General features: G+C 49.6%; 5 protein-coding genes across 5 annotated transcripts; 2 read left to right on the top strand and 3 right to left on the bottom strand.

The window, feature by feature from the left end:
• Positions 1 to 735: 735 nt before the first annotated feature.
• On the bottom strand, positions 736 to 1,911 carry N7482_010660 (alpha/beta hydrolase; the record flags this gene model as incomplete). Its single annotated transcript, XM_056692784.1, has 2 exons — positions 736 to 1,605; positions 1,669 to 1,911. The coding sequence occupies 2 exons, from the start codon at positions 1,909 to 1,911 to the stop codon at positions 736 to 738; spliced, it is 1,113 nt and encodes a 370-aa protein (XP_056538741.1).
• An 808-nt stretch (positions 1,912 to 2,719) lies between these two features.
• N7482_010659 (terpene synthase family protein) lies at positions 2,720 to 4,053 on the bottom strand (the record flags this gene model as incomplete). Its single annotated transcript, XM_056692783.1, has 8 exons — positions 2,720 to 2,762; positions 2,842 to 2,942; positions 2,995 to 3,028; positions 3,083 to 3,172; positions 3,222 to 3,378; positions 3,429 to 3,727; positions 3,776 to 3,841; positions 3,899 to 4,053. The coding sequence occupies 8 exons, from the start codon at positions 4,051 to 4,053 to the stop codon at positions 2,720 to 2,722; spliced, it is 945 nt and encodes a 314-aa protein (XP_056538740.1).
• A 1,246-nt stretch (positions 4,054 to 5,299) lies between these two features.
• On the bottom strand, positions 5,300 to 7,104 carry N7482_010658 (uncharacterized protein; the record flags this gene model as incomplete). Its single annotated transcript, XM_056692782.1, has 4 exons — positions 5,300 to 5,993; positions 6,045 to 6,160; positions 6,284 to 6,558; positions 6,645 to 7,104. 4 exons carry the CDS (start codon positions 7,102 to 7,104, stop codon positions 5,300 to 5,302), a joined length of 1,545 nt encoding a protein of 514 aa, XP_056538739.1.
• Positions 7,105 to 8,110: 1,006 nt separating this feature from the next.
• On the top strand, positions 8,111 to 9,111 carry N7482_010657 (uncharacterized protein; the record flags this gene model as incomplete). Its single annotated transcript, XM_056692781.1, has 3 exons — positions 8,111 to 8,242; positions 8,320 to 8,952; positions 9,010 to 9,111. 3 exons carry the CDS (start codon positions 8,111 to 8,113, stop codon positions 9,109 to 9,111), a joined length of 867 nt encoding a protein of 288 aa, XP_056538738.1.
• A 1,337-nt stretch (positions 9,112 to 10,448) lies between these two features.
• On the top strand, positions 10,449 to 13,191 carry N7482_010656 (putative DUF221 domain protein; the record flags this gene model as incomplete). Its single annotated transcript, XM_056692780.1, has 4 exons — positions 10,449 to 10,619; positions 10,685 to 10,849; positions 10,923 to 12,126; positions 12,194 to 13,191. 4 exons carry the CDS (start codon positions 10,449 to 10,451, stop codon positions 13,189 to 13,191), a joined length of 2,538 nt encoding a protein of 845 aa, XP_056538737.1.

Raw genomic sequence — 13,191 nt, 5'->3', positions numbered from 1 at the left:
GGTACAGTGTTGACCGTCATTGCCTCCATGTTGGGAACCGTGGCGGTACTCTTTGAACCCCTAATCATCTGATGAGCTAAACCCAATATGGTTTCAGCGTAAGTTTCTAGATTGTACGTACTCAGCTACAATACCTGTCCTGTATAACTCTAGTATGAAGGATACAAGGGTCTCGAATCAGTAGCCTGGATAACTGCTAGAACTTCTAGTCTAGAAGGGTCCATTCAAAGTGAGCAAACTAGGTGACCTTGCGTTTTTGAAGGACCTAATGTTAGGTGTTTGATAAGGATCGCAGAGCACAACTATTCTGGCCTGGATCGAAGCGTTGTGAGACAATGGTGAAGCTGCTACTTGCGCTGGGCGGGTGGATGTGGACTTGAATGACTCAGGTGGCAGCACGCCATTGTCTAAGGCTGCGTGAAAGGGCGTTTAGAATGCATGCCAAGGGGGATAGATAGCTTTTAGGAACGGAAGCAGCGTGAAGAGGACATAATGGAGATGAAGTCTACCCATATCAATGAATTATGTACTTGAAACCCCGGGGCTTCTATCTGTACATCCGTGCTTGTGTATTAACTTATGCTACGGATGTCTACTAAAGGCAGAATATAGTATGAGAAGAGATAGAGGACGACCCTTTCCTACAACCTTGTCCCGTACCTTGTGTGAGGGGAGCGAAGGAAAATGACTAAACATTCAGCTTTGGCCAAACAAACAAGCTCTTCATTCCAAAACTTATGTTCGCTCCATCCACTGCTGCAAAACAGCCGCAACCTGCAAACTATTCTTCTCCATGAACACCATGTGTGCATTGCCATGGATGCCGATATCCGCCAGCTTGAGGTGTTGCGCCGGCACGCCTGCCTGTTGCAAGAACTTGACTGTGCACCAGTCATACGGCGCGTGGTACGACGATTCGGTCGTCAGAACCAAGACGGCGACATGGGCGAGGTTGATGAGCTGTCTCGGTGCGGGGGAATCGGCCTGGATTACGCAGTCGGAGTACAGGGACGAGTTGGATGTAATCACCTGCTTTACGAGGTCGGTGACCGGATTGGTCACGGCGGGCAAGTAGGTCAGGGGGATATCGGTAAGCCCGTAGGCGCGCGTGGAAGTGTTGCTGAACACGGCCTCCTGAAAAGGGGGGCCGGTTGGTTCGATCGAGACGATGGAGTGGACGAGATTCGGGCGCACATCCGCGATGAGCCAGGGCATCAATCCGCCCTGAGAGTGGGAGAGAAGGATGACTGGCGATCCGATGGTGTCGAGCAGGGCGGCGCCGGCCGCCTGGACGGTCGACTGCTGATAGGTTGCTGAACTGAGGAACTCAACCGTCGAGGAATAGTAAGCGTCGAAGATAGGGTCGCCCATGACGCCTGTCCCGTTCCATTGGGTGTGCAGGGACGCCTGCGGCCAAAGCTTGTACAGCTGCGGTGCGGTGAAGCGCTGCTGCAACAGCTCGGCGCTGTAGGTGCTCAGCGTCCCATTGCCAGGGAACCAGGCACTGCGGCCGCGGAAGGTCTGGTCGATAATATAGCATGCATATCCTTGAGAGAGAAAGTAGGAGGCCCAGCCTTCCCCTCCGTCAGGCTTGTTGAGCCAATTCTAACGATCACGGTTAACCTCGTCCGCCACGGGAAGGGTAGAAGGGCGATCATCGATACGTACTGTGCCTGTTTGAGCTTGTCCATGGATGAAGACAATTGGATACGGCTTGGTAACACCCGCCGCTGGGGTCAGCATTTCCACGTACATCTGATTCGCGAAGACATGCTCGCCAGCACTATTCAGAATGTATTGTCCTCCAACATACATGTACGATCGCTGGGCTGGCACCTCGCCGCGCCAGGCTCGTGAAGCCGTAGCAGCAATTGCCCAGGCGATCAATAATAATTCTGTCTTGACATGCATCGTACTTGCTTATGAGAGGACTGAGTTACCTGTGGGCAAGGTTCATCAGAAACAGGCAATTTATGCTAGGATTGGTTAATCTAAACTAAGAGACAACAAATTGGGGTGTTTACCTTTTCTGCCGATCTTCACTGGTGTAGCCTCAGCGGTTTTTGCCGGATTTTCTCCGTGCCGCGCGAGCATCACCGGACTCTTGCCGATTGGCGCCAAGAACAAGGAGAAATGGAGACACACCCATCCGTTCGCAGGAGTCTCTAGCCTTTGGGAAGCGTGGCAGCACCTCCTGGGAGGCATAGGGACCGTGCCGGGGAGCTCTTAAGAGCGCAGGATGATCCCACCACCTTCCCAGGAACAAGAACGCCCCATAGTCACGTGTAGTTCGTAATACCCCAGCACCCCCCAGATCTTTGACAAAAGCTGGTGACGCGCGCTGGCGCACACCCTAAGCCCTGAACGCAAACAGACTGGAGAATGATTCAGAGTTGAATGTTGAGAACGGATTGAACGGCTTCAGTTAAAGCTCCAGGCCTTGCTGGTAACAGCAAATCGTGGCCCGCAGCATCTTCTAACCGTCTTGTTCATACGATATATTTATCCCACTCTTGAAACAATTAGAGCAGAATGTTCAGAAATTAAAAGCCCGAAAATTTCTTCATTTGGTGAAATAAAAGCACAAGCAGCTGCTCTTTAACGCAGAAGTGCCTAGAGGATTCGTCGTGAGAGAAGCTAAATTACAACGTAACTATTATGCACCTGTTGCTGTCCCTATAAGGCGACAAACCATAGCGCTGTGTAGACAAAGACCAATTCAATAGCCGTGTAACAGTGGTACGACAAATATCGAGATATCGCTGCATTTGTGGCAGCAATTGAGACTCTGTCAAATTTGGCTCCAACTTGGTCGCCGATTGCTCAAATTTGTTTACTGACAGCGTCAGTTTTCCCACAAGGATTTCCATAACATCGTCAAGGTTGTTGCCCTGGTCAGCGTGGAAGAGAATGGGAACTACGTTGAGCATAGACCCGGATGTCTAGTTGCATGTATCAGACGGGTAGCTTTGCCATCCTTGAATTTCCACTTACCAATTCTTTTTTCGCGGAATGTATATCATTAATACTATGAAATATACACTTAGAGCCAATAATTCGTGGGGGAGTTGATATGTCTTACAGCATGCATAGAAAACAGGTTTCTGTCCAAATAACCTTCATATCCTCCGACTCGATCAGAGATTCGTCAAGCTTTCCTTGGGTGATGAACCTATCCGCTTAGTGAAGAAGCGGGTCGCCTGACCAAGAGTACAACTCACTCAAATATAGCAATAACGGGGTATATCCCCGATGTCCAGTTACGTAATTCTAAGTGCTGATCAGGTTTCAGAATTTGCCCAGATTCACGAGCCACCTGTTCCTTTGTAGTCCAAATCATGTAGGACTGTAGCTCCCGAAATAATCGATTGCGTTGACCTGTATCAATTAGCCATGTGTCCTTCAAATTAATCTCAAATAATACAAACCTGAATCCATTACTGTTCTTAACACTTCACAAGCATCTCGAAAATAGAGCATTGTGGAAACCGGGCACTGCATGTTTTGAAAATCCTGGTTCTGGAATACGCTTTCGTCTGTCGTATTCAGCCCTAGAGCTAAACGAGCATATTCCAAGGAGTCTTGACAATAGGAATTGGCGGCGCTTTCGCTGTGAGCAATTAGGGTACCGCCATCATCAATTTCATCGTCCCACAAAAATATCCATAGCATGAAAATTCCAGCAGTTCGAAGCTCCTCCCACTTGGCTTGCGGATATAAGCTAATACTGTAAGTCGAGTGGTTACTTCATGTAATTTGCACATCTGTCACATACCAGCATGTCAGGAGGGCGAAGTCACAAAATTTCAGAGCGTTGAGTTTCCGCTCGTCGTCAATGGTCCTGGGCATCTTAATTAGGTCACTTTTGGCTGATTGGAAATGGTCATTTGGAACGTACTTCTCAAGCAATACATCAATTTCACGCCGGAGGCACGCCAGCCGCGTGTTTATGGCAGAAGGCCAATGCTGAAAGATGGCTTGCAGGTTTGGAATGCGAAGGGTTTTTCCGCTTAACTGAGAAGAAAGTTCCAGGGTGTCATGAATACTGCCCATTTTGATTAAGAGGTTCAGTGTAATAGAGAGAACTAATGGTTTGTGGATACTGTCTGGGTGGTAGGGCCGTAACTTATGTACTAGCTAGATCTCTGCAAGTTTAGGTTTTGTGGTCTTACTGGAGATAGATTCTTTGCACGGTGAAAACCTCCACTGACAAATGATTCCTGGGTTGCAACGATCTCAAAACTATATGCTCGAAACACAGCTTTATTTCCCTTGCAGTGGGCGCGAACGGCTACTTATAGATGCACCGAGAATTTATGTGACAACAATTATTCAACACGAAGTCGCCAACGCATCTCAGTCCGGATTCGATGGGCTGCATTTAACGAACCTTACGGCTTCTAGTTTATCCGATTAACATATGTATGTATGCAACTCGACAGAAATGGCAACCTGTGTGACTTCTAGTAGGTATGCAGCGTAATATGAAAATCCCTTGCTTTGCAGCACGCTGTAGAGTAACTCGGTGATGTTTTGGGAGCTAATAAACTAAATAGTTTGTCTGGTTAGGAGCTTCATAGCATATACTAAACTGTGGAGATGCGGGAAGGCATGTTGATAGTTAAAGTAGTCATGAAGAGCACTCTAGACACGTCGAAGCTCAGATTGCCAATATTTATGTCATTTGTTTTTGATGCAAGATATGCCAAGCTAGCGTGAATTACGATTATGACTAGCCACACGGTAGGGATAGGCAACTCGGGTATAATATAGTGGTTGACAGTAAGGATATATAGGTGACTATACAGTGGGCATATGCCCTGACCGAATCCGGCGAGTTGCTTTCTCTGGCCACTGTATTAGGGCCTCACAACCGATATGAGCGCGGCAGACTGTTGATTGACGATCTTTATTTACTCTATGTCTAAAATAGAAAGAACCTAGCACAAGAAAGTGGTAATAAATTAGCAACCAACCATAATGTGTCATTGTCAGAGTATGTGAATTATCCCTTTAAGCAGCACTCCGGCGGCAATCGTGGCAGGTCTCGAATCGCGTGGAGCGCCATAGTCTGGCACATTGGAGCAGAAAGTGCTGCTTCACATAAGCAAAAAGGAGAAGGAATAAACCCCCAAACCCTAATAGCTCTCTTTTGACTATTACTACATGCCGGAACCTTCCATGTCATGTCTCTTCCATATCAGTTGACGGTCGCAATTAAGTTGAAAAACGAATTAAAGTGAAAGAAACAGGTGAGGATAATTTCGAACGTCCCTGTATTCTTTTCAGTCCCTTCTTCCTATTCCTGGAATGCCGATTTCCATAACTCTTTTACGGGCCCATCTGAAGGACGGCAGACAAAGAAGAACTCCTGCAGAACTACCAGTGCATCGTCCCACTTCTCTAATGATAATCGTCCGGCGGTTTGTTGTAGTTGTGCCAAAAACCATGAATGGCAATCCCGCCCTCCTGAAGCCAGGCTTCCGATGAACAACATCCACATCAGTAGATCTGGGGCGGTGCTTTCGAGAGATAATATGCCTTTTTGGAGGCTTCTGCGAAGGTTGCGAACAAAGATCCCCGCGCAAGGCATCCCTGCGAATCCTCTGATTCGAACCACGGTATAGACCAGAACTGCGAGCCGCAGGGTATCTTGGAAGGCAGGGAGTGAGTGGTCGTGTGCCAAGGATAACAATTCGTGATTCAAAAGGAGCAATCCATCATTATCCATCCGTGTTTGCTCCCTCGATGAGGCGCCCACATTCTCATAAAAGGAGACCAGCTGCTGTAGTGAGCGAAGAGTTGATCGAAGCTGTGGATGGAGCCCTGACGACCACGATGAGTTGAAGAAACGGCGTCCCACGAAGGGAGGGGTTTCGGTTTGACAGAGTTCCCAGAGGAAAAAGCAGTCCTTGCGGACTTTGAATTCCCATTTCCATGACTTGTTGAGCTGCACGGGGTAGTCATTGATCAGCCCCCGCATGAGGTCACATCTAGTAAGGGGATTAGATGTGTATTACATGGGAATGGAGTGGTAGGCCTACACATAGAGTATGGAGATTGCGTCGTAACCCAAATTGTTTAACCCACCGAGAGCGTCAACTATTTTCTTGATAGCTTTCTCATGTGCGCGGACTGCCTCTACGTTTGCTTCGGCTGCCTGGTGATGTTCATCGAGTCAGTATGGACAGTAAGATGATATCAAGCCGGCCACCTAACACCACAAAAGCATCACCTGTGTGGGGAAATCATTTACCTCTACACACAATATATGAGCGATTACTCTCAACGTAGCCTCCGAGTAAAATTCGTATGGCTTGATCAGGATGGCCTGAAGTGATTTAATGGTCTCAGACCGCAGCCGGATCGCATCTTGGGTCGAAGTGCGCACCATCTGAGATGGGGCACCGGTAACAGAGTGAACCGTCGCCCGATGGAAGGCGCTTGTTGAGAGGAGGATCTGGACTAGAGCTGGATGATTCAGTGCCGTCCGCAGGTATCGGAAGGTAATTTGCTTGTCACCCAAAGGGAAACACAATTTGGTGGCATGGACTTGGTCTAGGGCATCCGTTCGTTAGACCCTCGCTATTATATAGAAGCAGAATAAACTCAGGTCATAATCGCACCGGTAAGAATATACTCACAATGTTTGAGATAGATGGTCATACTTTGGTTTGTAGGGCGAGATAGAAAGGGGAAGGCCATCGAAATGCACGCCTCGAGAGACTGGTATATGACGGGAGACTGGGGGTTTACCGAGCTCTCATACCCAGAATCCTGACAATCCACATCGCTAGACCGATGGTAGTCGGCAGCCTCAGCCGGTGGATGATCACCATCGGCCGGCAGTGGCTCCATGGATGTTTGTAAGCTTTGCATTCGGGCTTCTTTTTTTAATCGGTGATGCCGCGCCCTAATGAAGGATTGTTTCTCTCGGGAGGCTGCCCGATCTCGGGGATTCTCCTCCTGGGCATTGATCCAGAGAAACTCCGCGGGGGGGTCCTTTCGATCGGTCTTCGCCTTTGCAGGAGTCTCCGACCGTGTGTTAGTAGGGCAGGTCGGTTGAGCCAGTCTGACCACGAACATCGACTGGCTAGACATCATGGCGAGTGACAGGGATGCAAACCGCAGATGGATTTTACGTGAGTTACAACCGATTTATGTAGGCCCACCCTGTTCAACATTTATGCCCCAAGGGCTACTAACCCCAAGTGAAATCACGGAGGCTGAGGCTGACCTGAAGGCTGATAAAGCTGCGCCCGTCCCCGCGCATTCCTTTCGGCTGTCGCTCCTATTGGCCATTTGGTCTCTGGACGGCCTCACCGATGGGCTGCCAAGCAATCTGGTGATCGACCACAGTCGCACAGTGTCGGCGTTTCCGGCCAAGACGTATTCCTTACCCATTTCTTTCATTGGGCGTACTATTCACACAGTGCAGATTACATGCACCGACAGTCCTACAGTGGCTGAAAGAGGGACAGCGGTTGGCCTCTTGAGGTCGGGAGGGTCGCGTTCCTCGGGCTTGAATCGGCAGCCCAGGCACTCCAATTAGTTAGTGATTGCACGAGGACTTCTCCATAGCCAGGTTACCTAAGTCGTTATACGTAACTTAAGTATCTTTCCAGAAATTTGTTATTGTTAGAATTATGAGTTACTATTTAGGTACATGGAATCAAGATTAGCGCAGACATAGCTATATATCTGACCGTGTTCAGTCATCTTTGCTCCACTCTGTGGGTACATGTGCTAAATCACTTATCACCTAAGCTTTTCCTTAAGCGCTAAATAAAACCTAGCTCCGGAGAACAGGAACACCTATACGAGACGGTGCTTCAGTGCTTTCCCCGAGCATGTCTTCAGATACCCGACTCCCCAGGGCGTGCTTGCGCCAATCTCTCCGCACCTCGCGGAGACACCCGGCCGCCGTTACTAAGCAACACTTCCCCGCCAGACGAATGGATGTGTGCAACTCCAACGGGTCCGTCGCCACCTTTGCCAGATTGAGTTAACTCGCCAATCACGTGCCAAGCGATCGAAACGGGAATACCCTGTGGAGACGCACGCTATAAGCACTTGCCATAACCACTTGCAAGGTCGCTTCTCGCACAAGATGGTCGGGGTCAGTCGCGACGGTCCGGCATCAGATCGGAAGACCCCAACGAACCCCATCTTACCAGATGGCGGAGCAGACAGCGATGACGAGGAATTCCATGATGCACGGTACCCTGCAGATGAGGAAGCCGTGAGTTAACTTTGAAAGAGAATCTGATCCCGAACCCCTAAGAGAGCAGAGACTGATATCGATGCAAACAACAACAGAGACTATTGAAGGAAGCCCAAGACATTAAAACGGAGGCAAATCAGCTTTTTAGTTCAGCATGCTACGACCAAGCCATCTCATGCTACGACCGCGCTCTCTCTTCCTGCCCCAACTACCTCGACTACGACGTTGCTGTCCTCCGGAGTAATATTGCAGCATGCTACTTGAAGCTGGAGGACTGGAAGGCCGCGGTGGATGCCGCGACAGCTTCTCTGGACCGCCTTGAGAAGATCATACCCTCAAACGCACCGAATCAGGTTCAACGTGACGTGCATCAATCTGATGCCACCAGTGCAAACACGCAGGAGAGCGAGGCAGTTGTTGAGATATCGGCCGCGGACGCAGATGCAGAAGAGAAGCAGCTGGAGCACCTAAAGGAATTGGACACGCAGCGTACAAATGTGCAGCGCATTCGGGCCAAGTCTCTCATGCGACGTGCCAAGGCGAAATCCAACCTTGGAGGGTGGGCGAATCTGCAGGGCGCAGCTGAAGACTACCAGGCTCTGAACTCAATGCACGATCTCCCCGCAGACGAGAAGCGCATTGTACAGCGAGCTCTGCGGGAGCTCCCATCTCGAGTGAACGAGGCGAAAGAAAAGGAAATCGGGGAGATGATGTCGAAGATGAAAGATGTGAGTTGAACCTCTCTTCCTACGATCAGCATGATGCTAATGGTCAAATGAATGCAGCTGGGCAATGGCATATTGAAACCATTCGGCCTATCGACAGATAACTTCAATTTTGTGCAGGACCCGAAAACCGGTGGCTATTCCATGAACTTTCAATCCTAATGAGACTTCCCGGGGATTCCTGGAATGATTAACCACTCGCCGTCGAAGAACAATACCATCACATTGCGGGGCAAAGCTTGCATATTGCTCAATAATTAACTTGCGTCATTGATTCAAGAATTAGAATTGGCTAAGCGTCAAGTGACAGGCAGTTCAAATTGCCGACAGCAAACTATTCGAAATGTCTCAAGGGCGAAACTTCTCCCAACAACTTGTTAGAAGGTCCACTTTGTCAGGTCGCATTCCGGCGACCTGTCGCGCACTGCCATCATGAGCACCCAAGACAAAGTATGCGATGACTTTTCTAATTCGAGTGCCCAGCAATGCCTGGTACTCTGGTGTTCCTTATGACCACGTCCGATTCTTAGAGAAGCACCGGAAGTCTTCGTCGCTTCCAGAGTACAAGCGGACGAGTACAAAGCCCCTGATTTAATCATGCAAGTTATCGTGCACAATAATGAACATGACACCGTCGGCGGCGAACCCGTTGGTGAAACAGCCCGGGTGATTCCAGAAATACAAGATATCGAGTCCCTGGGCCTTTCAAATACCCCCGATAATGATCACACCGGCTCCAGTTTTCTCACGACACTTTGTTTCTCCACGTCTGGTCTTGGCATTTCTCCAGGGCTTTTGGAACGTACGATCCATAAGCATCGTTTCCATCCCTTTTGTGTCTCAGTACCAATCCAACATTGCCAACCAGCCGACATTATTCTTGTGGTAGGCGCCGATTGTATGGTTCAGAAACTCAGCCCTTCTTTGAGAGGTCTGCAAGTGTAAGTTCAGAAGTATGAACTCAACCGGGCATGTGCGGACCCTATATGTATTCCTGTATCTCCGTGCCTTTTCGTTGTAGATTCCCATTCTCAAACGATGGTGCTGTATGGCAGAATTGAATGAGATTCACCTCGTGAGAATCGGAGTAGATAGAATTCTACCTAGGCTTTTTTCAACATGCTCTAGTCGGGCGCCGAATAGTGCATAGCTAAATATTCTTGCCTGATTCGGTTAGTGCATGCATACATCAAGGTTATGCATAAATGGTGACTCAGCTTCGCCGTCGTCATCGCCAGACAAAAACAAAGGAGCCTTCCGAGCGCCTTCGTTCTCGGAGCTCGCACCTCATCGCTTCTGACAAGTTTCCGCACCTCGCCTGCATAATTTTCTGTAAATCCACCTGACGGTCCTCGACTAGCGATACATCGCCGTTGTCGCTCTTCAGCCCCTCAAACCCCTGCGCGGAACGCTCCTCATGGGTCGGTAGCCCGAAACCCCGCAAACGACTATTACACCCCAGCACGCGAAGTGCAAAGGGCCTGCTTGATTATTCCACGATGTCGTTGACGACATCTGCGGCCACCGCCTTACTTACAGTCCTTGCCGATGGCTCCGAGGACGGTGATCGAGAACGCCATTGGGAAGACCAGACAAAGGGGTCTCGCGATTTGTACACTCAATTTGTGCTCAGTGTCGCCCTGGGCTTAGGCGCTTTCGTGTCGTTCTGCGTAGGTCTTTGGGTCATCCATGGTGCCGGCTGCTGTCTGTCGCTAATTACATTCTTCACATACAGGTCCTGCGACCTAAATGGACGGAGCTATATGCTGCCCGGAGGAGACAACGTTGCGCCGCTTCGAGGCTACCGGAGCTTCCGGACAGCTTTTTTGGATGGATCCCGGTCCTGTACCGGATCACGGAAGAGGAAGTTTTGCACTCTGCAGGCCTGGACGCATACGTGGTAGGTATCAGGATCTCTGCTGATTTCATTCACTATCCTCTACGTGTTCTGCTAACGCGAACTTGATGCTCAGTTTCTCTCTTTCTTCAAATTTTCTATTCGATTACTGCTATCAATCTTTGTCTTCGCGGTCACGATTATCCTCCCACTCCACTACAAGTACACTGGCAAGTACGGCCCTCCGGGCTGGGATGATGTTGCCCCGCCCGGTAATCAGTCCATGAGTGCAATTGGACTGCTGGGGAACAACAAGGACAATGACAAACTTGTGACTGACCCTGGATACATATGGATTTACGTATTTTTCCCCTACATTTTTAGCGGCTTGGCCATCTACTTGCTCCTCCAAGAAACGAATAATATTATTCGCACCCGACAAACTTATCTCGGGAATCAAACCACTACCACCGACCGCACAATTCGTTTTTCAGGAATACCCCAGGACTTGACAACGGAAGAGAAGATCAAAGACTTTGTGGAGGGTTTGCAAGTGGGCAAGGTAGAGACCGTCACTTTATGCCGAAACTGGCGTGAGCTGGACCACCTCATGGATGAACGGATGCGCATTATGCGGGAGCTGGAACGAGCTTGGACCAAGCACCTTGGATACAAGCGCCCACGAAGTGATGGGAATACATTGCCCCTGACGCATCAGCCTCAATACACCAGAAACCACTCACATCTGGAAGAGGATGATGAAAGGTCTGAGTTGCTACCGGGAGCCGAGCAGAATCATGTTTCTGGATATTTCCATGGGCGCCCCCAAGTCCGTGTGTGGTACGGCCCTTTCAAAATGCGGTTCCGCATGATTGACGCGATCGACTACTTCGAGGAGAAGTTGCGGAAAATCGACGAACAGATTAACTCTGCGCGAGAGAAGGACTACCCCCCTACAGAGATTGCTTTTGTGACTATGGAATCCATCGCGGCTTCTCAAATGCTTGTCCAGGCAACCCTTGACCCACATCCTATGCAGATGTTCGCTCGGCTTGCTCCTGCACCTGCAGATGTTGTTTGGAAGAACACATACCTTTCTCGTTCTCGACGGATGACACAGTCCTGGCTCATCACGCTGGCGATTGGATTCCTCACTGTCTTCTGGTCGGTTCTTCTGCTTCCAATCGCGACTTTGTTGCAACTGGGCACCTTGCACAAGATTGTGCCTTCGCTAGCGGAAGCATTGGCCATGCACCCCATCTTAAAATCTTTGGTTTCGACCGCTCTGCCAACCTTGGCATTCTCTCTCTTGACGGTCGCTGTCCCATATCTATATGAGTGTAAGTGTCCATTGCTGCTTGTAAACGGCGCTTCTAGCACACAGCAAAGTACTAATTTGGTTTGCAGGGCTCTCCAACAATCAAGGCATGATGTCTCGCGGCGATATCGAGCTCTCTATCATTTCGAAGAATTTCTTCTTTTCGTTTTTTAACCTCTTCCTCCTTTTCACCGTTTTTGGTACTGCGACTGGATTCTACAGTTTTTGGGAGCACCTGCGCGATGCATTCAAAGATGCCACCACGATTGCCTTTGCTCTTGCCACCTCCCTGGAGGGCTTTTCGCCGTTCTACATCAACCTTCTGGTTCTTCAAGGATTGGGCCTATTCCCCTTTCGACTGTTGGAATTTGGCAGCGTTGCATTATATCCCTTGCACTTCTTCAGAGCTCGGACTCCCCGGGAATTCGCGGAGCTGTCCACCCCTCCTAAGTTCAGCTACGGTTTCTCGATCCCACAAACCATCTTGGCTTTGATCATTTGTATCGTCTATAGCGTCTTCCCGAGCTCATGGTTGATATGCTTGGTTGGCTTGGTCTACTTCTCGATCGGCCAGTTTATCTACAAGTACCAGCTCTTGTACGCTATGGACCACCAGCAACATTCGACCGGCCGCGCGTGGCCGATGATTTGTAACCGGCTATTCCTCGGGCTGGTTGTTTATCACTTGGCCATGATCGGCGTGCTCGCCTTGCGTGGTGCCATCACTAGGTCGTTGCTGCTTGTTCCTCTGCTTGGCTTCACCGTGTGGTTTTCTTATTGGTTTTCAAGAACATATGAGCCATTGATGAAGTTCATCGCTCTTAAAAGCATCAATCGTGACCAGCCTGGTGGCGGCGATATCTCTCCTTCGCCGTCGTCCACTCTCTCACCATCCTCTGGCATGGACCGGGATGCCCTTCCCATCCGGATTGGCAGCCATGAGTTTGGGTTGCGACTGAAGAAATACGTCAACCCGAGCCTCATTCTACCTCTGCATGATGCCTGGATTCCCGGTCGCAGCCTTCCCTATGCCAATGGAGCTTCTCCCGCCGGACAGGATGAACTCGCGAACAATGCTTCTGCTTGA

Source organism: Penicillium canariense (assembly GCF_028826845.1).
Source record: "Penicillium canariense strain IBT 26290 chromosome Unknown utg000008l_segment0_segment0, whole genome shotgun sequence".
Taxonomy (NCBI): domain Eukaryota; kingdom Fungi; phylum Ascomycota; class Eurotiomycetes; order Eurotiales; family Aspergillaceae; genus Penicillium; species Penicillium canariense.
Note: the sequence above shows the minus strand (reverse complement) of the source record. Positions and strands in the feature narration are given on the sequence as shown.